We start from the raw sequence: 22,823 nt of genomic DNA, 5'->3' as shown, positions 1-22,823 counted from the left end.
GGGGAAAGATCCCTCTAAAATACACAAAAAATAACAAATCACCTGATAAATTCAGGAGCATAAATCTTAATAAGCATGCAGTTTATACTACAGCTTCAGCTCTGCACCACTGTTTACATTATCGTTGGGCAGAGCATGTAGTATCTCTTTCCCATCTTAATCATTGTGTCCTGGTCAGAGTTTGGATAAGAGAAATGTGAGAACAGAGAGCCGAACCACAAACATCTCTGTCCTACATGAAAACATGTGTGTGTTCTCACACACAGACACACACACGCATAGTGTATAATGTCTGTGCGTGAACACACACACTCACAAACACACACAATATGTACTGTATCAAGTATTTGGGAGACAATGATTGAGAAGGAAAGACGATACTGCAGAACATCCTGCTTTTCATTCTGCCTGCTGTATACTCAACTAGAGAGACAAAGAACGAGAGAAAGAAAGAGAAGAAAAGAGAAGAAAAGCCTGAATGCAGCTGAAAGTATTAAGTAAGCACACCTGGCGAGTTAAACACTGGAGCCGTGGGGGTGTTACATACGACTGTCTCAGCCAGTAAGGTGTTATAAGGGTTGTTAGTGCCTTGTGGTCGAAGAAGAGGATTTGTTAGTAGATAATTCCCGGTCATTCCTGGAGTGGCGAGACAGAAGAGGAGCAAATAAGATCGGTGCAGTAGGTCAGCTGACAGTGACTGAAAGTTGCATGGAGAAAAGAAATTAAGGACAAGTGTGTCAAGCATGTGTGTCTGTTGAGGAGTGTGGTGTCATCCAGGCTGTCTGCCAGGATATGAAAGTAGGGTGTTTATTTTGAAGTTGAAGATGCAGAGTTAAGTTTGAGAGGAGAGAGACCAGCGAGTGCACGTCCCAAAAATATGCAACTTGCAGGGTTCAGCGTTTATGAGTTTATTTTTCACTTGGCCAGTCAGGCAAGTGGGTCAGAAATCTACTTGTCCAAAGTCAATTTTTACTTGCCCCTGTACAAACGGTTTAATTTATTAGTGGTTATCAAATACCAACAGAGAACTATAATTAACTGTCATGTTTAAAGCTACTACAATGCGTTTTTAACTACTTATGAAACAGTCTCATTTTAATACTGATGTGTCTGTATGACCTACATAAGCAAATGAGACCATCCACGACAAGACTGGCTATTTCTATATAGTTATTCTTCATGTGTACCATCTGTAAAATCAAAAGAAACAAGCCTGTGTTTACATTTTCCCAGGCAAAGTTACAATAAGGAGTATGTTAGCCAGTTAAAAGGGAGAAAGAGGGGATTTTTATCTAGATAATTTTATTTTTGACATTATATTTTGTAATTATGGTGCGGAAAACACTATTGCCGTAGTAGTTTCATGTATTGGCTTTAAACTAGGGCTGCAACCTCTCTAAAATGTCAGAAAAAAGTGACAAATGTCCATCTCAGTTCCAAAAGTCATTCTGTAAATGACTTTTGTCATTACAAAGCACAAAGTCATTCAGTTTAATATGATAATAAACAGAAAGAAGCAGGAAATCTCCATATTTGAGAGGCTGAAAACAGCATGTCTGCCATTTTGCATGAGACTATATCATAACAATCAGTCGATTATACTGTAGTTTAATAGTTAAATTATTTTTTTTTTTATCACTTTATCACACAGGGTACCATTCAAGTGAGTTGCTACATTGACCAGGCCGATGTGGCATTTTACTTGCTCCGGGCAAGTAGGTAACCCTTATTGTTGAACCCTAACTTGTGCAGGCCTTCCTCACAATTAACAGCTTTAATTAATTTGTTTTGTGTGTTGCAGATCATTCATAACCCATTCATTTATAAACCAATTTTCAAGCCACTGAGCTCGTTATTGCATCCTGTCATTGGTGCTTTCCATAACTCATATTTACTTATTATTTTACACAGATATCATTTTTCAAAAATAGCACCCTGCGTCTTTGCGATTGGGAGAAGATTTCACTGTTTGATCCAGGTCCAAATATAAAGTCTCCCATAAGACAAAGAGTAGAATCCTTCCAAGTTTTCATTTCAAAATCTTTATTTAGACTCAAATTTGGCCATTCCCTTTCTTTCGGTTTCCTTTTTACCGCAGCTTGTGGTGCGTTTTAAGGATCTGAGGTATTTCTGCTGCCATTTATCACCTGTGTTAAATGCCATCTGTCATGTTGGGAAGTCTCCAGGGATGTTTTTAATGACAGGGAAGTGCTTCCAGGAGATAGAGCCCTCCTTTAGTGCAGTGACTCTACGGGGTAACTAGGCTACTACACCCCGGAGTGATCAATATCCAACCTTTACATTAACATCTCCAGGAAACGGTAGTGCAGGAAAAAAAAAAATAGTCCCTGTTTCTATATTGTTACTGATGTATCAGGGAGTCAAAATGTGCTTCGAAGCTCTGGGTGTAATGCTTCACCTTGTGGGAATTGACAGCCAAAAAAGAAAGAGTAGCAGAGAGCGGCAGCGAAAGGAGTCAGAGGAGGGAGTGAAGCTAAACTAGCTTGGTGTAAACCCTCTTTTCCCTTGCATGCTTGGAAAGCCATTTCAGAGGCAGCAGAAAGCCTAACAACACACTAAGCACTCCGGGTCAGCCAGAGTTGAACATCATCTTCTCATCATCATATTTGTGCTCAAGCTAAATAATAAATGACAGTTTTTTTTTTCCTCGCTCCCTCATAAATCCCCCTGTAAAGTAACAGAGGTCACCTTATATGCCAGGCAACAAATGGCCTCTCTCTGTGTGTTAAGATTTTCCTGAAATAAAACTTTTTTTTTTTTTTTTTTTTTTACCCTCTCATGTTTTTAGTTTTGTCTCTGTTTCCCCTGAGTCTGGGTATGAACTTTGGATGGGCAGCACTTAAATAAAAAAAAAAAAAACGCTCCTCTAGCCTTGCCCCAATTTGAGAGTGACGTTACCGGCCAGAATGACAGCGCACGGTATTTGAGGACGGATTTTTGTAATCCTTTGCTGGCAGAACAGAAAGACTAAACTAAAGGCCTAGATCTTTTTTTTTTTCCACCGTTCTGCTCTGTCTTTTCAAGCTGAAGGCATTTATTATGATTACCAGAGTGGGATCCTCAATGGCGGTGTGGGATCATTTGTAACTTGAAGGAAGTATTTTTAGCTGGATGATGAAATGTGTGCATAGGTGTGCATGTGGAGAGAAATGAGGTGTGAACTGACCTTGGTTAAGGGTGGAGGTGCTGTTGATGTCACCTGAGATAAAGGAGGACTCAGATTGCTTTCTTACGGTGTCATTCCACATTCTCCTGATACGACTCTGTCAGGTCAACAAGGGACAGTCATTAGGACTTTTAACAAGCCCGCTCACGTTTCAGATCAACTTTCATTATTTATTTTCTATGTACATACTGACTTTATCACTCCTCACGAGCCTGCTAGTACTGCAGGCAGGCAAAGGCAGTGCTAATGCTCCAAATTAATTTTATTTAACGGGACAGTTTGGATCATTTGAGGTGTGGTTGTCTGGAGTACTACTACTACCATAGTCAGTGGTCAGCACACCTAGGAGGAGCAGAGACGAATACCAGTACGGACGCTAAGCAATGCACTGTTTTGGACAGGGTCAGCAGCGAAAACTTTTTTAGCCACCTAAAATATCGCTCCAAACCAACCAAACTCCATGGACAAAACCAGTAAGTTCACCTTGCAGAACATGGGAGTTCCTTATCTACTGCTGCTTTGATTAGTTATTTAGTTAGTGTTGTTGTGTGGCCCAGTGTCTTAAAAAATGTTTGCATTCACCAAAGTCACACAATAACAGAAACAAGTTACTGAGGCAGCCCAGCAACTCCTGTGTTCTGTGAGTTTTTCCCAAAGTAGTCTTAGAGACTTTTTTAAGACTATCAGCAATAACAATCAATAACAATTTGAGGATTATTTCACATCCATATTGGCAAAATGTCAATTACTCTCTTGTTAATTAATTAATATTAATTAACCTGTTAATGAAATCTGACAATCCAAATTGTACACTTTCCACACTCACACACTACCACAATACATTCTGACCAGGCTGCATAGTTTGTATTAGTGGTTACTGGGTTCATTTTGTAATTGTTAAAACATGATAAATACAATTTTTTTTTCTCAAAAACACATTTAAAAGTGAGATGGAAAATTAATGAAATATTAATCTCACAAATATAGACCCTGCACGTAACAGCGGCTTCCCATTGGAAAATGCTGTCTCATGGCAGGGTAAAGCAGTGAAATATTCTAAATATAGCAAAACACTTCAACTAATATAGATTTTGTCGGTGGCTAAAATACATTTTAGTGCTGATCCTGTCCACAGCAATTCATGGCTTAGCTTCCTGCACTGGTACCCCCACTGATTCCCCAAATTGGGGCGTTTCGACCAACATCCACTGTAGGTGATACGCTAACTATCGACAAGTACCTCATACAATCTCACTTCAAATAATCCAATCTATCCCCTTCAGTTAACTTTTGAACGACTTCAGCTACAGTCACGAGTACCTTGACTGAGGCTGGAAGTTTAAGTATGATAGGGGTGTTTGTCTATAAGCACAGTACATCTGGAAGTATCGTCTAATAACACCTATTAGCCTTTAATAAGAAAGGGATAAAGCAAATTTCTTTTTTTTTTGTTTGCAATTTCAGCTGCTTTCCCCATAGTAAAATGTGCTTGCAATGCTCTTTGAACAGCCCAGTACTATTTCCCATGCACATGACGTTAGTGAGAAAAAAGATAAAAGCAAGTGCTAAAGGGGGCAGAACAGAAGAAAGGTACTCATGCAGTACAGCAGATGCTGCTTGTAAAATGTGCCATAGTGTCTGTGTCTCTTGATCAACCTCTGAAACTAAAATGCATGATGTGCATTTTTTTTTTTTTTTTGGTGCCATACTACAGTACATGCTCACAATAAAAGTAGACTCTCATGAGCAATTGTTTAAACTTTGGGGGTTCATAACAATGCAAATGGGCCATACAATGAGTGTGTGTTCTTGTCTGTTTTTACTGTATGAAGCTGCTGGTCTACCTGTGTACCAGAGGAGTAGCGAGCGCTGGTCCGTGTGGTGGAAGTCTTTGCAGAGCCGTGTGAGCTCTCAGTCGGCAGCCCTCCGCAGCAGTACGTGTGGCGGAAGCACTTGCTGTACTCTTTGCGGACCTGCGTGAGCAAACAGCCCAATGTTTACATACATTGTGGACTTTACATATGACTTAGCTAAGATCTTGAAGCAGGCAGTGTTTGTTCTTTATATCAGCGTGGGGTGCTCTGTGAATTCCTCATGCCGGTGCAAAGGTCCATTCACATTCAGGAGAGTTTCACCTTGAAAGAAGAATCGCTGTCTTTGAGGGCTCAGAAACTTACTTTTTTCTGGAGGAGACAATGGAAGATGAAGATAAACATTCCTTGGAAGGTGTTGAATATGGTGAAGAGGTACGCCATGACGATCGAGGCCTCGTTGATGAAGAAGAGGCCGAAGGACCACGTGAGACCCAACAGACACAGCAAAGCGAAGGCACCCATGACCCAGGATCTGAAGGACAAGGACAAAAAACAAACACAAGGAGAGGAGAAACGCTGCATGAGAGGAATTCAGTGCTCTGAAAGGATGATGAGAGGGAGTTGCAATCACCAAAACTATGAAAAACTAGGAAAAAAGCTGTAAAGAAGGTGAGAGGGAAACAATAAAATGACAAACGACACCTACGCCATCCTCATAACCCCTTTCCCCACCCCTCCATCCACACACACGCTCAGTAGGGATGCACAATATGGATTTCCTTCAGCCAATAACAGATAATTACCTGCTTCTCATGGGTGGTACCGATAAAACATTTTTGGTTTTTAAAAGGAGTTCACATAACCTGAATTTTGGGCCCAATGACTTTTTTAGAAGGGAAGGATTTGAACAAGAGGCCTGACGTTTATATTTCCTCTGTCTGACTTGTAACGTTACGAATTTAAATGTACAAAACATGCATCTTTTTATTTTTTTCTCCACTTTATTTGTATTTTGAAAAGAAACATTATGTGGAAATCCTCAGGAAGAAACAACCAACCTTTGCAATTCTACATTAGAAGTAGCTTTTTGTTTTCTTATTTCATTCAGTTTGAGTCTAAATTCCCTCTGCTTAAAGAGCCAGAATTAAAACTTTTTAAAATAAAAAGTTTCTCTGTCCTTAACAACAGGCATAGCCAATGAATGGGTTAATAGCCTGCCAATAAAATGATTATCATCTCATAAACAATTTAAACACCCATAAACGTAGTAAATTAGCAGGTTATTCAAATAAAATCACAATACTGTCTATTTTTCCATTTTTATAAACGATCAAAGGGGTTGTTAAAAGGGCGGATCTGACTCACAGGCTGCCAACTGAATAAGGCTGCTGTAGTTTATGCAGACCCGAGGATAAGAAAGGCTGAGACATAGTGAGCAAAGATGGATGATTTAATATTTCATAGCTCTGACCGAACCAAATTTGACTGACATCACCGTTACAACAAAAACAAAGCACAGTTCTGGCTCTTTAAAATGTAAATTTTTTGGATCTTATTGAGCATTTTGCCAAAGAATACGAATTAAATGCTTTCACATAATCTGTCAAAACAGATATTATCTGGGGCTGCACAAGTAATTGTAATATTATCGAAGTTGCAATAAAGCCAAGTGCAATATCCAAATTACAGAACCCTGCAATTTTTGATGAAAGAAAATTATGTGACAAAACACTATTATAATGAAGTACTGCAGTGCTGCAGAGATGTTCTGGCCTAAAAATCTTGTTCACCGGAGGTAAGAAGAAATGTTTTATATTGCGAACTCCAACAAATATCACATCACCACAATTTTAATAATCTCTTTTAAAGCAGAAATGAAAATTGTGATGCAAAAATGACCATTTCCATTAATCGTATCACATAAAGCAATCGCTATTTCAGTCAAAATGATTGCAATTTGGTTTTCGCATCACATCATGGGGCCCTAATATTATCATAGCTGATATTTATCAGCTAATAGACGCTGATACTGGTATAAACTAATATAGCTGTGATAGGCCAATATCCTCTGATAATTTATTGACTCTGATATTTATCATATATTCCTAACACTCAGCCCAAACTGAAATGTTCCTGCCCTCAAACGTGCGAGAAGAAAGCAAAACCTTGATCTGGTTTTCTGTAAATAACTTCTTATGTGTTAGAACATATAGGACAGCATAACCAGGGAGCACAGCATGTTTGAAAATAAGCTAAAAACATCATATCGTATGGTAAATGTTTATCTAGTGAGTGTGTTATCAGAGCTGAAGAAGTAGGCAGATGTGGAAAGAGTTCAAGGAAAAACAGGAGATTCCTCCCGTCGCCTCGTGTGTGAAGGTCCTGTGGAGCCTTCAGACACCAGCAGCGGTCACAGTTCAACGCTCAAACACACAACAACAACAACAACAACAACACTGGATCTCAAGATGATGGACATGGTGAAAGTGAACAGTCACAAGGACAGTGGATGAGTAGCTTTGAAGCTGGAGCTCAGGAGAGGATGAACCGGCGAAAGAAAGAAAGAAAGAAAAAGAAAAGAATAAACGAGGAGAGAGAATCAACTACAAGCTGAAGAAGAGGAGGAGACTTCTGGGCAACATGTCCTTACTTGATAAACCGTTTATTATCTTCATAGCTAGAGAGCATGATAAGCAGGAAGAGAGAAACACAATTAGATCAGAGCGCATAAGAGCGTGGGTTAGTCGGCATTTGAGTAAGATATCGTCAACTTTGATCCAAGGGAAATCATGAGAGACAATGAAATTAAGTGTCTCACAAGAACTGAGAGTTGTATGTTTTTGCTGGTGATGATTCCATTATAAAAATTCAGTGTAAAAGCATTGCAGAGCACATTGTCTGTGGTTAAATTTGCATTTATGCCACTGCAATACGTGGGTGGTGTTGTGTGGGTAAAAAAAAAAATTGTCTGAGGTATATAGTAAAAAGCTTACCCAGGCAAATCTGTATTATAGTAGCCGTCACAAACGCGATAATTACTGGTGTGGATGGCAGGACAGAGAGGAGAATGATAGCAGAAGAGAAAGGAGAGGGGCTGCGTTAACTTTGCCTTCACATGCAACATGCAATGACACTGACCAAACTTTGGCACAAAAAAAAAAAAACATAAATAAAAAGACCACAAAGAAACAGCTATTAATACACAGTGTATTTCTGCAGTATAAACAAACTTAGGAGGAATAATTTCTAACATTTCCAAGACCAATCTCACCATGTTCCACCATGTTTGGTGAATGTGTTCTGTTGTGGTTTCCTTGATAAGGGAGTAGTCTATCTCAAATAAACCATGAAGTCTAAATAAGCCCTTTTCTGCCTGTTTTTCCTGATTGCAGATTTACCACAGTGCTGTAATGTTGCACACATTCATTAAGGAAAAATGAAAAATAACAAACACTGGATGAAAATAGCAACACTGCTGCTCCCACACAGAGGGAAGTGGAAGTTGAAATACGTAAAATAATGGTGCAAACTGACACGGGGCTGTTGCTACTGCGAGCAACAAAACCATACAATCCCAAATGGAAGAGGCCCTGAAATCCAGCCTGCAGTAAACAGCAATAAATATTGTTTTCACTGAAGTGCAAAAAACCCCAAAACAAAACAATTAGTGCTTCAGAAAACATGGCTTTCCTTCCCAAAGCGAAACACGTCATAAATGTAGAGGCTGAACTAGAAGGGGGTGGTGGGGTGGTGGTGGTGGTGGTGGTGGTGGTCGGGTGGTGGCGGTTGTGTCGGGAAGGAATTTCTTCTTTTCTGGGATCTATAAAAAAAGGTTTTGACATGTTCCAGCAACAAACACACATGGTAGCTGTTACACTGTACCCCACCCTAGCAGAGCTAACAGCGCATAGTTAAGTCGCAGCCTGAGAGTGATGTGTGTCATGCCAGTGCAATTCTGCGGCTGGTGGCTTGGAGCAAAACAACAGAGGACAAAAAGATGACTGTCTGTCTGTGTAGTCATCATGAGAGCACAGTCCTGCCAAAAGTCTAATTGAAAAACTGTGTAACATTTGAAATCTCTCGAGTCAAAATAACAAAAGATGTACCATTTGATCTGGATCGTTTCAAACGCTGACTGGATAAAAAAGGTAAAACTTTTTATGACGTTAATGTCTACAACGCATTAAGATGAGTTACAGGCATACTTATAATGTAGCAACATATAATATAGTTATAAGCATTCATAAATGTCCCAATGCTTTATAAGAGTAATAATAACACATTACAAAACATTGTATTTTTTTTGGCAAGGATCATTGTGTATTATAATTCTCATAATTGTAATGCTTTATAACCATTTTATAATGCTAATACATTATAATCCATCATAATTACTAATATTATATTATTGCATTTTAATGTGATTATAATGCCTGCGCTTCATTATGTTGGACTACTGAATGTGGACATTTACATTACAGTAATGTAATGTTTTCCCCCAGAAAATTAGTTGCACTACATGACAATCGTTTTATAATAATCACATGCTTTTCATGCTTGATTGTGACTGATAATAACACATTATAAAATGATTATATGTTACAGCTATGAGAATTATAATACACAATTATTCTTGCCAAAAATGTCAGTGAGTGACCAACAATTATTAAATGTTATGATACTTGACCTTATAAGTCATTGTTAACTGCTTCCAAATCTATTATTATTATTATTATTATAAAGCATTACGAATCTTATAATACATCATAGTTGCATTATAATGCATTATAACAGTGATTACAACACATTTTAAAATGGCTATAATGTATTACAGCTATGAGAATTACAATATAGTATGATCCTTGCCTACAATGATTAAGTATTACGATACTTGGCCTTGTAAGTCATTACAAAATGCTTTATAATGTGTTATGATTATTGTTATAAAGTATTATGAATCTTTGAGGGCTTATAACTAATTTTAACTAGTTTTACATTGCTGTAAGTACTTATAAGTAAGTTTATAATGCATTATAATCACATTATAATGTATTATAACAGTGGTTATAATGAATTATAACATATTACAATGTATTACAGCTATACTGTGATTCATCCCAAAAGATTTCAGTGAACATCCAGAAATTATACATGACCTTATAAGTCATTATAATGCTTTATAACTTTATATGATATAAACCACTTTATGACTGTGTATATACATATGTATATTCTAATGCCACTTGCTGGTCCAGTACTGAGAGTGGGCTTGGAGACGCAGGAGGTAATGCATTTTCCCGTGAAACATTGTTAAGTAAAAAATAAATAAATAAATAAAAATCATTACCTCACGAGTAAAAGAGCCTTAGTTTTCCTGGGGGTAGTGGCAGAATAGCACCAGTGTTATATAGCTGATAAGCAAGAGAATGCGGGGGTTCAGCATTATGACCCTTTACTTACTTTATATTCTCCAGTCGGCTAGAGTCTGGTTTCAGGGTGGTGGAGTGCTTCACCATTTTGTACATTGTGATGACCAGGAAGATGAGATTGAGCTGTCAAAACAGAGTAATGGCAGTGTTAATACATGAAGATGTATGACTCAAGATATAGCAGACAGAGTGAGAGAAAAAAAAAACTGTTAATTTGTCTATAAGTATTAAAAGAGGAGAGCCTTCAGATCTCTGCATGTCCACAGACTAATCCAATAAACATCTATCGTTCCAGCCGGGCTCAGACGGGCCGACTGGCGCCAAATTTAGTGTCATTCTATATCAATAAGAGCATGGAAATGCATTAAAATCCATCACAGTAGAAAAAAAAGAAAGAGAAAGAAAGAGCCACACAGCAGCAGTCTGGCAAAGTCAGAAGGGAATGAAAAGTAGCAGGAGAAATAAGAGACCCTCTTGTTGTACAAAACAACTGCATATCATTTTATGCACATAGTGAAATATTATAAGGTATAACCAGCTCCAAAAGGCTTGAGGGAACATGGTATATTTTGTTCGATTCTTGCGTGTGGACAGATGAAAAGAGGGAGAGAAAGAGGGAAGAGGGAGAGGGGGAGGAGGAGGAGGGGGGTTTCTTGCTTGTTTTAATGTATTAAATCTTAAGGGAGCCAGTGGCACATATCAGGTTGAGACAAGGATACTATGTGCTGTGTTTCTGAGCGCATTTATTCGGTACCTTAAAAATCAATACCGTGATTTAGAGACACAAAGACTGGATGGGCCAGCGAGGAGCCGCTCCAAATAATTTACTTCAAAAACATTTATTCTGGGGCAAACTAGTCCCTGACACAGCATGTGCATGCACTCACACTGCAGAGTAACCAGACTGTGTTTGTACTGCAAGCCGGGCATGTATAAATAATGTCAAGGAATATCTAAGAAAACAAAATTGAAATGTGTGCCTCCAATAGTGCATATCAAAGGATCGGAGAAATGCAAAAATACAGGAGGCAAATAAATGTAGGCTACTGTATTGCTGGCATGTGAGTAACAGGAAAAATAAGATGCATCTGGAGTAAAAAAAAGCTTTTTTTCAAGGTGAGCCTTATAAACAGTGCATTTTCAGTGTTATCATGTTGCCTTTAGAGAGAGAGCAAACATAGGCAAGACACAAAGGGGAGACGCATTGCCGCTATGAAATGAATGAATGACCTTTGTGAGCTGGACTCAGACCACGACCATCCACTCTTGAGCAGAAATTCTCCGTGTTCTGGTGCATGCTGCTATCAAAAGACTGCCTGTGATCAATACATCACTCCTCCACATGCAATCAACTCATGGAGCCGCTCACAATAACCGAGGCAGTAAAAGAGGGAAAAAAAAATCCTGAATCGTGAACCTTCTTTTATATCAGAGACGGCACTGAAACTATGTTTTGTTTCGCAGCTATCAGCCATTATTTCTATCAGCCGCCTGCATGAGTCAGACAGTGGGGGGAGGGGACAAGGAGGTAGGGGGACAGGAGGGTGAGGACTTTTTTTTTTTTTTTCCCAAAACCCTTTCACACAGCCTAGAGTGGTGACATGGATCCAATGAGACAGAGGAGAGGGACACAGTACTTTAAAGTAACCTAGCAGCACGGCACATGTATCCACCCCCACCGACATGCTTTCGCAGCCCTTCCTGGGGGGATCCCCCCTTTTGCTAGGGCTGAGCCGCCCTGCCTCTATCCTTCACTCTGTCTCTCTGTCTCTGAATCATCACTGCAAGCCATGCAGAAGCAGCTCGCCACACTGGGACCGAGGAGAAAGCTTTTTTCTGAAGTGGACTGTGTGTGTACACACTGAACTCCAAATGAACTGCTGGGGATAAAATATTAAAGGTGCAGATGGAGCTGTCCAGATGATAAGAACTGCTTGCGACGTGTCATGATCCAAGAGGCCTCGTGTTGAAGCTATCTCAAGCATACTAATGGCTCCCCCCCACCACTCATTACTTCCATGTTCCCCTTTCATGGAGCTAATACCCCCCTGTGCCCAGAGACAGGGCAACCTCTGCCTGAGAACAAGGATCTAAATGCCTTCCTCCGGCTTTTGTTTTCTGTCAGTATTTAGGACCTGTTTCAGCCAGGAGCGAAAATAAAAAAAAAAACAAAAACAGGAAAAGCAAGACAAGAAGGAGAGGAAACAAAAGCATGACCACCCTAGGTCAATACCAATGTTACTTGGCACAAACATGGCTTGGGTGGAGGGTGGGGGATCCAGACATGAGCCAAAGCAGCACTGTTTTCTCTCCTTTTTCTCTTGCTCATGTGCCTTTTCTTCTCCTTTCTCTCTCCCTCATTGACAAGGACAAAGCCAATTTGTAGAGAAACCAGGGTCACGGATGGTGTAGACAAACCTTGCTCCCGCACGCTCCCCTGAGATGCCCCTTTCCACAGTACTTTGTCTTTTTTGAGTTAATTGTTGCACCAAATCAGAGGAGCAGTGTGCGATGCCATGAGCACAGTGCTGCGAAACCTCATTCCTGTCACACATTAGCTCTGCTACAATACATTAGCTCCTCACAGGGTCATGATTCTATCTCTCCGGTCATCACCGCCGGGATCCTGATCATCATTTCCACCGCAGAACGCATTTTTCATGCAAATCATAATAGAAGCAACGCACGATTGGAAAACAATGAGGGCCCAATTTAGGGAGAGGAAGCATATTCCTGTGTGGCTGACAGAGCATTTGCTGAGACAGGGAGAAATGTATGTTTGTTTTAATACAGCGTTAGCTTTTCCTCAATTATAAGCTCACACATTCAAAGCGGGTGCAGAGCCAAAAAAAAAAGAAAGAGAAAAAAAAATCAATGAAAACAAAAGAGAAACAGGCATTTCACCATTTACTGCAAGACATTTCAATCCGACACAGACCCTCAGCGCACTTCCTCCTCCATTTTTAAATGCTACATCGAGTGGCAATGTCTCTCTTTGAGAAAACTGTGAAATGCAGTCCAGTGAGCACATTCGTCTTTTATTTATTCTGTTAGGACACAGACAAAAAGCTGTACTATATCTTTACTTTGAAAGCTCCTAGCGGTCTGCCAGTGGTGCGCACAGAGACTGGCTGGAATTTGACACGGGTGCCCCCTCTCTACAGTATATTTTCAGTGTCAGTTTGATGTTCAACAGAGGTCACTGCATCTGTAGATACAGTACCGACCATTATGCTGGATAATGAACACAGTACTGAACAAATACCACCCGTCCTCCCTGCACAGCGGCAAGACAAGTTTGCAGAGCTTCCTCATCCCTCGGTGTGCACGAGGGCAAAGCAATACATGGTGTGGTGGGCTGAGAGGAAATATCCGAGGAATACCACCTGCTATTTCTTCTTTTTTTTTCTTTTTTGCACAGAGAGGCAAGACTCCCTAAGGTCTCATTCTTCTGAGCCACTCTGATGGAGCGGGAGATAATAATGTCATGACCAGTAAATAATTGCATGCCTCAATGGGACATATGTCATTACGATATGCTATATGTCCTTCACCCTGACGGTCCTTGACCAAACAGAGAGGTGCCTTTGCTTTTCTTCTTCTCCCTTGCACTGTCATCTGCTATTTACTAAAGGCAGACACACACACACACACACACACACACACACACACACACACACACACACACACACACACACACACACACACATATACACACAATGAGGCTGAAGCAGAGGAGAAGAAAAAGAGCTATAAAATCTTATTGAATGTGCTGCAAAATGGACAGTTCAAGGCCAGTTTTTAATCTTTTTTGTTGCTTTATCATAAAAAGTACAGTGGAAACTTCTTATAGTGATCACATCTGTCCAGGTCAAATTATAGAATTATACTAATTACGCAGCCACTTACTTAAAAAAATCAATAATAAGACACAAAAGTTTTAAAAAATGATATTATTGATTTTAAAATTATTTTACTGTTCCTCCAGAGTCTGTGATCACAACTACGTTTATAGCAGAGGTCTGTTATTCATCGCAACAGTCTGTTCCTCATCGCAGAGGTCTGTTATTCATACTGCAACAATGGTCTGTTCTTCATCGCAAGAACGGACCACAGAATGCTGTGACTGACCAATCAGAATCAGGTATTTAACAAATTCATACAATAAATAAATGTAAAGTAATGAAATGGACAGCTCTGCTATTTACCAAATTTTATTGACTGTACAGTAGAGCTATTTCTACCACTTTTCAAATTACTGTACAAATCAAATTACTGCACTGTGTATAATTCAAATATACTGTAATACAGTACTGCATAAAAAATATATCCTACTGTAGTTTAATTTTTCATTGAAAGAAAATTACATTTTTTCCCATTAAGTAAATAACACGGGAGTAAAGTTTTAAAAAATATATAATTACCATAGTTTTAAATTGTTTTCCATGCTTTGCCATGTATAAAACAAATTCCGAATAACTGCTGCAGTGCTGTAGCTAATGAGGATTCTCATAAAACTAAACCACTATAAGCAAATTATTTAAACAGCATTTGTATGGGAATGATTCTGTGCCAAGCTTTTTGATCCATATAAGCTGCTGATCACTCTAACCGTGATCACTAAAAGTGGTTTCCACTGCACAGAGTAACTTGAAGGCCCATTAGTCAACGCCTGTAACGTGAGACTTCACAGGAGTTGTGTAAATGCGAGGTTAAAGTACACTATCAAATCCAGATCCTTGTCAGGCAGTGAGAGGCAGGGAGAATTGTCGGATGCCTCCAAATCTGTCTTTGGCGCAAAATTAACCTGTCATCACGGGAGGAGACTGAGGAGCAAAAATCCGTCTGACTTCTCCTTCAGTTCAACCATCTCTCTTCCTTTATCTCTGTCTTTCATCTCAGCCTCTCAGTCCCTTCCTCACTCTGTCAGTCTCAGTATTCAAAGGAAAATAAAACAGCTTACCATGATGATAAAGGTGACAGGTCCTATAAAACTCCATATGAAATGATTGTCCACACTTAGCCAGCACCTGCGACAAAAGAGATGCACACTTCAGCTTGGTGGCAGCAGCACACATTACAAGATCGTTTTCACAGTTCCTGTACATTTTCCATTTCAAAATTCCAGACTCGAATTTGACAGATTTCTCGGTAGATTTTTCAGTAGACAATATCTAACATCTAGTTTTCTTTTCCCATTTGGAAGCCAACCTGGCTTGGGATTGTCAAGCCACTGCTCAGAAATCTTGCAGTTACCGATTGTAGCTGTTGTGTCCTATGCAGAGGGTTGGACGAAGCTCCACTGTCACATATCTCTGCCTAGAGTGCACGTAAACTAACTGATGCTACCTATAACCCACTTGTTCTCCCTTAACATATTAAATAACAATAAGAATAAGCCGAAACAGTTGAAAAAAGTGCAACCCTGGTTATTAACTGTGTCCATGGAACAACGATAAAGGCAGCCATAAAAGGTTTGGTTTCCTAACACAGAAGAGATCTATTTCATTGTCTTAAATACACCATTATTATACAATATATATAATTATATAAATAAACAGGGCTTTCAACAGCAATATGGTGCAGCCAACCAGTGGGGAAAAGTAGCCGGCTAGGGGGCTCCTGGAGCATGCAACACAGAGAAATTTTTTGGTGTAAAAGCCCCGATTTGGTGGCCACTGGCACATTCTGGTGCCACTAAACCATTTAATACGCTGGTATTAATTTAAGTATTGCATAGCAATGCCTTCCCAGTTAAAAAAAATACAGTGAATCATTCATTATTTTTATTTTCCCATTGTTATCCAAACCTGGAAGTTGCTAAAAAATCAAATTCCATGCTTTTCTCCCGCATAAGCACATTTAGTCTTGTCTTCATGCTCCTACTGCCAAATATTAATGGAAAGACATTAATTTTTGGTTACTTAGGCTGATGACAGTGTAATTTCTAGTCAATATTTAACTTGGAACGCTTTCAAACGCTCCTTTCACAGGTTGAACATTAATACAGATGTACAAATCAGTGGGAAGACCCCACGTAGCCCCTCTTGATAGCTGGGTCTTAGCTGAGATATGGCCATTAATCTACGTAAAAGCCTTTTTCTACACAGTGCTCCTCTCTTTAAGAGAGCATTTACAAACAAGAGGTCACAGGAGGGTCTTTAAGCAGAAAGGCTTTAATGTAGCTGCGGCCCCCCCTGAAACCACAGTGTTGAGTCTGTCAGCCACTTTCAAATGACATAAAAAATTGAACAGCTGTCCATCCCTGGCAAAAGGAGCTCAAATGTTTTTGGTGTGGTCTCCGGGGAGGCACATAAGGCGCTGGCAGAAATGATGAGGAGATTTTCTTTTCAAAAGCTGCCACACAGACACAGCAGGTAAGCCCACACAGTGGAGCATCCAGCGTGTCTGCTCTGCATTTCCTAGGATGTGTTTCAGAAAGCCTGCACTTACGCTTTGTCAGTCCCGTAGCTCCCGTAGTCGATAGCTGCGGAGACTCCGACCACGATGGCTGGGAAGAGGTAACCAGACACATAGTAGTACTTTTTCCGCGAGTATTCGCTCTCAAAGACCTCCACGAGCATGAGGTACAGCTGGACCCCCTCGAGACACATCCAGGAGAAGGAAGCCAGGAAGAAGAAGTGGAGGATCCCCGCAATGATGGCACACCCAATCTAAGATTTAGAGCATTAAAGAATATTCAAGGATAAACAAGGACATTGCAAAAAAATAAAAACTCTTGCTGTGCGTTTCAGTACCCAAACTATCATACTATTCAGTGTGCCAGAAAAAGGTTTAGTCTGTCCAAATACATGTCAATATGGCAATATGTATGTCAAATGGAGTATGCAAGAAAATACCTTTTCTGGCTACTCTGACCTTTGTGAGGAGTGTATAAACAAGAGGGTCAAAGTTCAATGCACGATATCATGAGGAAGTAGTATGTCCCGACTGTATACATCCTGCATGCAACAGCATGTACTTTAAGAGCATTTGTATACTTTTTTTGTAGTTGGAGTGCAGTGAAAATTTAAAATCAATTTAGTTCAATGGATTTTTGAGTTTGGAGCCCAACTCAAACTTATAAAAGTCTTATTAGTTAGTCATACTAACTAATACTGTTTTGTTGAGATAATTTAGTTTTTGTCTTTAGATAAAACTGAATATCTGGATTTTAGAAACACCAAAAATTGTATTTCAAAAATTGTTGAATAAACTCATTGGAGTGCATGTAATATTTTCATTTTTGAGCAACCAAATAATGACAAATTGGGTTCATAGTTCACTGTGAATATTTTGTTAAATACAGAATTTTTGTGATTCTAAGATTTGTCTGAGCTGCTTGTAAATGCACCAGAAAGATAGTTTATTGTTGCATCTCTTTGAATACAGATGTTTTGGGTTGTAAAAACATCCCAATCACAGCAAAATAATGAGGAAACAGGCAGAGGGCAGGTTGACTGCAAGCAGCCACCACCACACTCGTCATGGGTATATGAGTAATTTTTTTTAGGACAATATTGCAGATTACACCTTTAAGAGTTTGAGTTTGTTTCGAAACTCAAACATTTGGTGAAGGGAGTTGCCTTTGAATTATGAAGTTTTTTTTTTTTTTTGAATAAACAATGCAAGAACGGTTTCCATAAAAAGGGGAGATTTTTTTTTAGATTAACTTTTGGAACAAAAATGATTTAAACCTGACAGGAGGTATCTCCCTTGCACTTTCTTTATTGAAAATTGTATATCATACATCCCATCTTTTATTAAAACCCTCTGAAAAGATGACATTCACCGCTGCTGCTTCACCCGAACACATATCAGTGAAACTGCTGGAAAAAGGTAATGAATATTCATTCACCACATGGGCTCTGACTATGCACAGGTTTAACTTTCCATCAGCGCGGCAGAAATTTAAATGGCATCCGTATTGTAAGGTTAGAGATTTAATCATACAGCTCAGCATTTGAGGCTTTGATTCCCAGCTGTATGTGGGAAAAAAAAAAAAAAAAACGTTTTTGTGCTTCTAGAGATTGGAGGGAAAATGTAGGTGAAAGAAAGGCAAAAAAAAAAAAAAAATGGTATGGATGCAGGCTCTGCCATGGCAACCGTGGCTTTAAGTGAAAGAGGAAAAAAGACCTGTCAAGTGGAAGACAGGACCCCTTAGTAATCTATATTAATGGTGCTGTCCCACTCATGTCATGTCAGGGACAAGCAGAGAAGGTTAGAAACAAACAATGCTTAAAGTCTCATCCATTTCACTCTGAAAGGGCCTTTTGTTTTGTTTTGGGGGCAAGAGGAGATAAAGTGAGCGCAAATGAATCAAAACCAAATCAATAGGGTGCAATCGTTCCGGCTTACCTTGGGTTCCGTCATATCGATACCAATTAGGAATATAAACTCCGCGATGAAGAGATTTATGCACAAGTTCTTGTGGATGGTGTTGCGGTCGCTCTGCAGGCCCCGGAAGAAGCAGAAGGTGAAGATGCTGATGGTGAGGCAGACGAGGGACACCACAATCCCGACTCGAGTGATGACGGTCAGGAGCAGCTCGTGCTGTCTGTCATTAACCTGGTACACAGGCGAAACAAAAATATGTTTGTTAAAAGAAAGAAGCTTATGTGCTTTTCTTTTCCCTCTGTGAGGAAACATTTACATCTCATGTGACCTAATTAGAAGCACGAAACCTGCTTTATATAATTTATAGAATGAATGAATGTATATAACACACACACAGGCATAAATACACATTTATATTCGAATAAAGGCAGCAAACTTTGCTGTCTGCACACATTGTCCAGCTAAAATTACAGAGGAGCCGGCCTAAGCTAATACTTGGACTATCGCCTCTTTTAGTACGAAATGGAATTACGAGACAGGATGGGATGTTGCTAGCTTGTTAGAATGCTAACTTCAGTAGATATCTCTGCAACACAATACAAAGATGTCTTTGACAAAAACGTCAAACCTTTTATTTATGCACATTCTGTTGATGATCGTTAATTTTTTAATGCTTTAAACTAAAATTCTTACATATTACATAACATTAAGTCTTTACTTTTTTGGCAGTTTTTAGGAAAATGGATTCTATTTGCTGAGGTGGAGAACGTGTGTCAGACAAAGTCATAAAATTTTACAGTTAATGAAGGAAGCAGTTGATAGACTGCAACACACTGGTCATCTCTCTAAACCTCGCTGTGTATTCTTGTAAGATTGCTATTTAAAATTAGAAACCAGAATGCCTGGGGTTTGCTTAAGCGATAGAAAACAAGTCTTATACTATTTTGAAGGAAGAGGAAGGTGACATACTGAGATTTCGCGGTGTGCCATGAGGATGGCGAAGTTGGTGAGATGGCTGCAGGAGCAGGTGGTGTGTGTCTTATTGGTGTCCAGGAGTTTGCAGCCTTGGGTGGACCAGTAGCCCATCATACTCCTCTCAGAGTAATTCCAGAAGGAGCAATTGGGGTTGAAGTAGTGCTCAATCTGCAGATAACAAGAGATATGGTTAAGTGTCCAAATAATTGACTGCCTGAAATTGAAGTACATGTAGAACACAGAGGCCATTTACCCCCTACTCATACAAAGTATTTTTCCGCACTGATATGGATGAGGATTTTTCACTTCACAGCTCTTATGAAGCAATTCATATGTTGTATCTCATTTGGCACATGCTTGCCAAATCAACCGAAGCATAGTTGGGTATATGAGGCCTTAATAACAGAGAGGCATAATTGTTTGACGGCATGTCTTTGGAATTGCACAATTTCTCTGATAAAGAATGGAGTCACGCGTGGCCCTCTGGGAACTCTAGTGACAACTTTAAAAGACGAAAGATAATTGGTGCTCCAGTAATTTCATCCTAGATTGTACGGCTAATCTAGGAGTTAATTTCCCCCACTATAAAAGAAAATGGGTATCATTTATATCCCAATGTTGATTAAAGAATTAGTTTTCATTAAGAATTCACTTAGGTTCTAAAGACTCCTTTAATTTGATGTTCAATGACTTAAATAAACTGCCGACTGACCTAGCCAGACATTTACAATTCAAATTGCAGATCTCTGTCTACTCTGGATGTTCCCTCCTGGTGTTTTTAATATGACCTCTCCATTCACTCCAGCAGGGAGACTCACATTACTGTGCTTCAGGGTAAAAATCACCGGGTCATTAATGAATACACGGCTGGACTCTTTGTTGATTGAGGCGGCGATGATGTCAGAGTTGACAGCCACCGACACGTTGCGGCCGTAAGCCTCGTTGGCCATCTTGATGGTGGCGTTTTCCGCGCTGAGGAACTGGCTCAGGTTTTTGTAGAGCACAAAAACCAGCTTGGCAACTCCTGCAGGGTGAAAGACGCAGACAGATGTCAAAGGATGAGCAATAAAAAAAATTGAGCTTTGAGGAGAAGACAAACATGCACAAGAGAGAACGAAAAATATTCAATTATTTCAATATAATTCAATTTAAAATATTCAACACAGAAGCTGCAATAATGAGAGGAAGAAGTGACCTCTCATTTTTCAGCCAAAATCTTAGGGTTTTTAGAGATCAACTCCTTTGCTGGGCTCCTACACTAACACAGACCGAGTCTTTGCCTTTCCACAGAAACAACACTGGGAGCAAAAGTCCAATACACATCCTCACATTTCCCATTTTCTCACACACTGAATAAGCATTTCATCACTGTTGGAGTCTGCACAAGTATCTTGATCAAGCTTTTCCTCCTTTCTTCAGGGTTTCCATTTAAATAAAAATCTAAAAACTCAAGTTCTCAGACTTCTCACTAGATTTGTCAGACCATATTTGACATCCAAGACCACATAGGTAGATGTTTATTATGTAAATAAATGGTTTTAAAATCCAACCATTAACATGTATGTTAACACCAGAATCAGACAAATTTAATGCACAGCCTTTTATCTTTTCCCATTTGAAATCCTTCACCAGGCTTCATATTTTGTATTGTCAAGCTGGAAAACTTCCATTTACCCACTGTAACCATTCAGTCCACTAGAGCTGCAGTGAGTAATCGATTTTGATTTAATTATGCCATTAATTGATAATCCATCAGTTTAATTTAATTTTTTTTTTTTTAAAAAGACAAAACTGTCTGATTCCAGCTTCTTAAATGTGAATATTTTCAGGTTTCTGGTTTTCTCCTCTATAACAGTAAACTGAATATCTTTGGGTTGTGGACAAAACAGCACAATTGAGGACGTCATTTTGGGCTTTGGGAAACACTGATCAACATTTTTTATTATTTTCTGACATTTACGAGAGCAAACAACTGATTGATTAATTGAGGAAATAAGACAATCAACAACGAAAATAATTGTTAGTTGTTGCCCTACAGTCCATTCATCCTATGCAGAATAGTTGGACGATGTTCCACTGTCAAACATCTCAAAGAGAAAGTTAATTCACCTGTGCCTCCTACACTTCATTAGTTTCCCTTAACACATTGAAAATAAACGATACTGTATTATTGTTTTCCCCAGAACATCATGAAAAACAACTTTATATTTTAGAAAACAGAATAGGGAAATAATCTGGATATACTAATATTTTTCCTTTTCTTTTTTCCATATTTATTTCTATTTTCCATATTTTTCCATATTCATCCAGACCTAAAAATGAAAATTTTGGTACGTTTAAGAGAACCTACCATTCCGACTGTTGAGCTTGACGGTGTTGGCCGATAGCTGGATCGAGACACCGTCCATGCTGGATTGTGGAAATTTAAAATCCTGGACCTGGCCATCCGTGCTGAGTACATACACATCCAGGACTGCCAGGTGCAGAAAAGACAGAGGACGGGTTAGACAAGAGAGATTAAAAGACAAAAGACGGAAATATTGGTCATTTTAGACTCTTTGACTCTGACCTGAGGGCATATAAACGAAACAGTGGAGAATACTGATGCCACAGCTTTGTTCCTGACATTTCTACCCAAACTGAAAAGCTGGCACAGACCAAAGGACAAATCAGCGACTCAAACACTGAAGCTTTGTGACAGTGAGCTCCGCAATAAAGACGTCAATCACAAAGTGATCATTTCGCAGTGAGACTCCTACTAATATGAATAAAACAACAGTGCAGAAAGGAGAAGCCTTCCTTATTTGGTCTAACGGCAGAAGAAAATGAGAGGAGGAGGAGGAGGAGGCTGGGGATAAACAATGTACTTTTTCTGACTCCACAGCAGGCTAATGTTCACATTAATGTATAGAGTTACAAGGTCTAGACGCATACATTTATAAACTAAGCACTCGCAATCAGAGAATCCAGTCTATTTAATTGTCCGATATTCATCACGTTGTCAGTAAGCGACTCGTTAAACCTAATATGCGTTGTTTTTTTCTGTTCCCCCGAGGTTTAAACGCTTATTATGAAAACAAA

General features: G+C 39.3%; 1 protein-coding gene across 20 annotated transcripts in view; it reads right to left on the bottom strand.

Annotated features, from left to right (window-relative positions):
* The window catches only part of adgrl2a (adhesion G protein-coupled receptor L2a), a 126,828-nt gene that overhangs the window by 5,232 nt on the left and 98,773 nt on the right, over positions 1-22,823 (bottom strand). For 10 of the 20 annotated variants that reach the window (XM_084723328.1, XM_084723329.1, XM_084723330.1 and 7 more), the window contains 13 exons: positions 22,093-22,215; positions 20,561-20,766; positions 19,737-19,910; positions 18,789-18,998; positions 16,884-17,104; positions 15,394-15,460; positions 10,462-10,553; positions 7,995-8,039; positions 7,652-7,678; positions 5,365-5,533; positions 5,032-5,160; positions 3,188-3,284; positions 508-636 (listed from right to left, as the gene is read on the bottom strand). In XM_084723328.1, the coding sequence (XP_084579454.1) occupies positions 508-636; positions 3,188-3,284; positions 5,032-5,160; positions 5,365-5,533; positions 7,652-7,678; positions 7,995-8,039; positions 10,462-10,553; positions 15,394-15,460; positions 16,884-17,104; positions 18,789-18,998; positions 19,737-19,910; positions 20,561-20,766; positions 22,093-22,215 (1,689 nt within the window). The remainder of the gene's footprint in view (positions 1-507; positions 637-3,187; positions 3,285-5,031; positions 5,161-5,364; positions 5,534-7,651; positions 7,679-7,994; positions 8,040-10,461; positions 10,554-15,393; positions 15,461-16,883; positions 17,105-18,788; positions 18,999-19,736; positions 19,911-20,560; positions 20,767-22,092; positions 22,216-22,823) is intronic. The other 10 variants (XM_084723334.1, XM_084723324.1, XM_084723325.1 and 7 more) reach the window with 3 other exon arrangements.

This window comes from Lutjanus erythropterus, chromosome 7, assembly GCF_056507025.1.
Source record: "Lutjanus erythropterus isolate fLutEry1 chromosome 7, fLutEry1.hap2, whole genome shotgun sequence".
Classification (NCBI taxonomy): domain Eukaryota; kingdom Metazoa; phylum Chordata; class Actinopteri; order Lutjaniformes; family Lutjanidae; genus Lutjanus; species Lutjanus erythropterus.
This window is presented reverse-complemented; position numbering and strand designations above follow the sequence as displayed.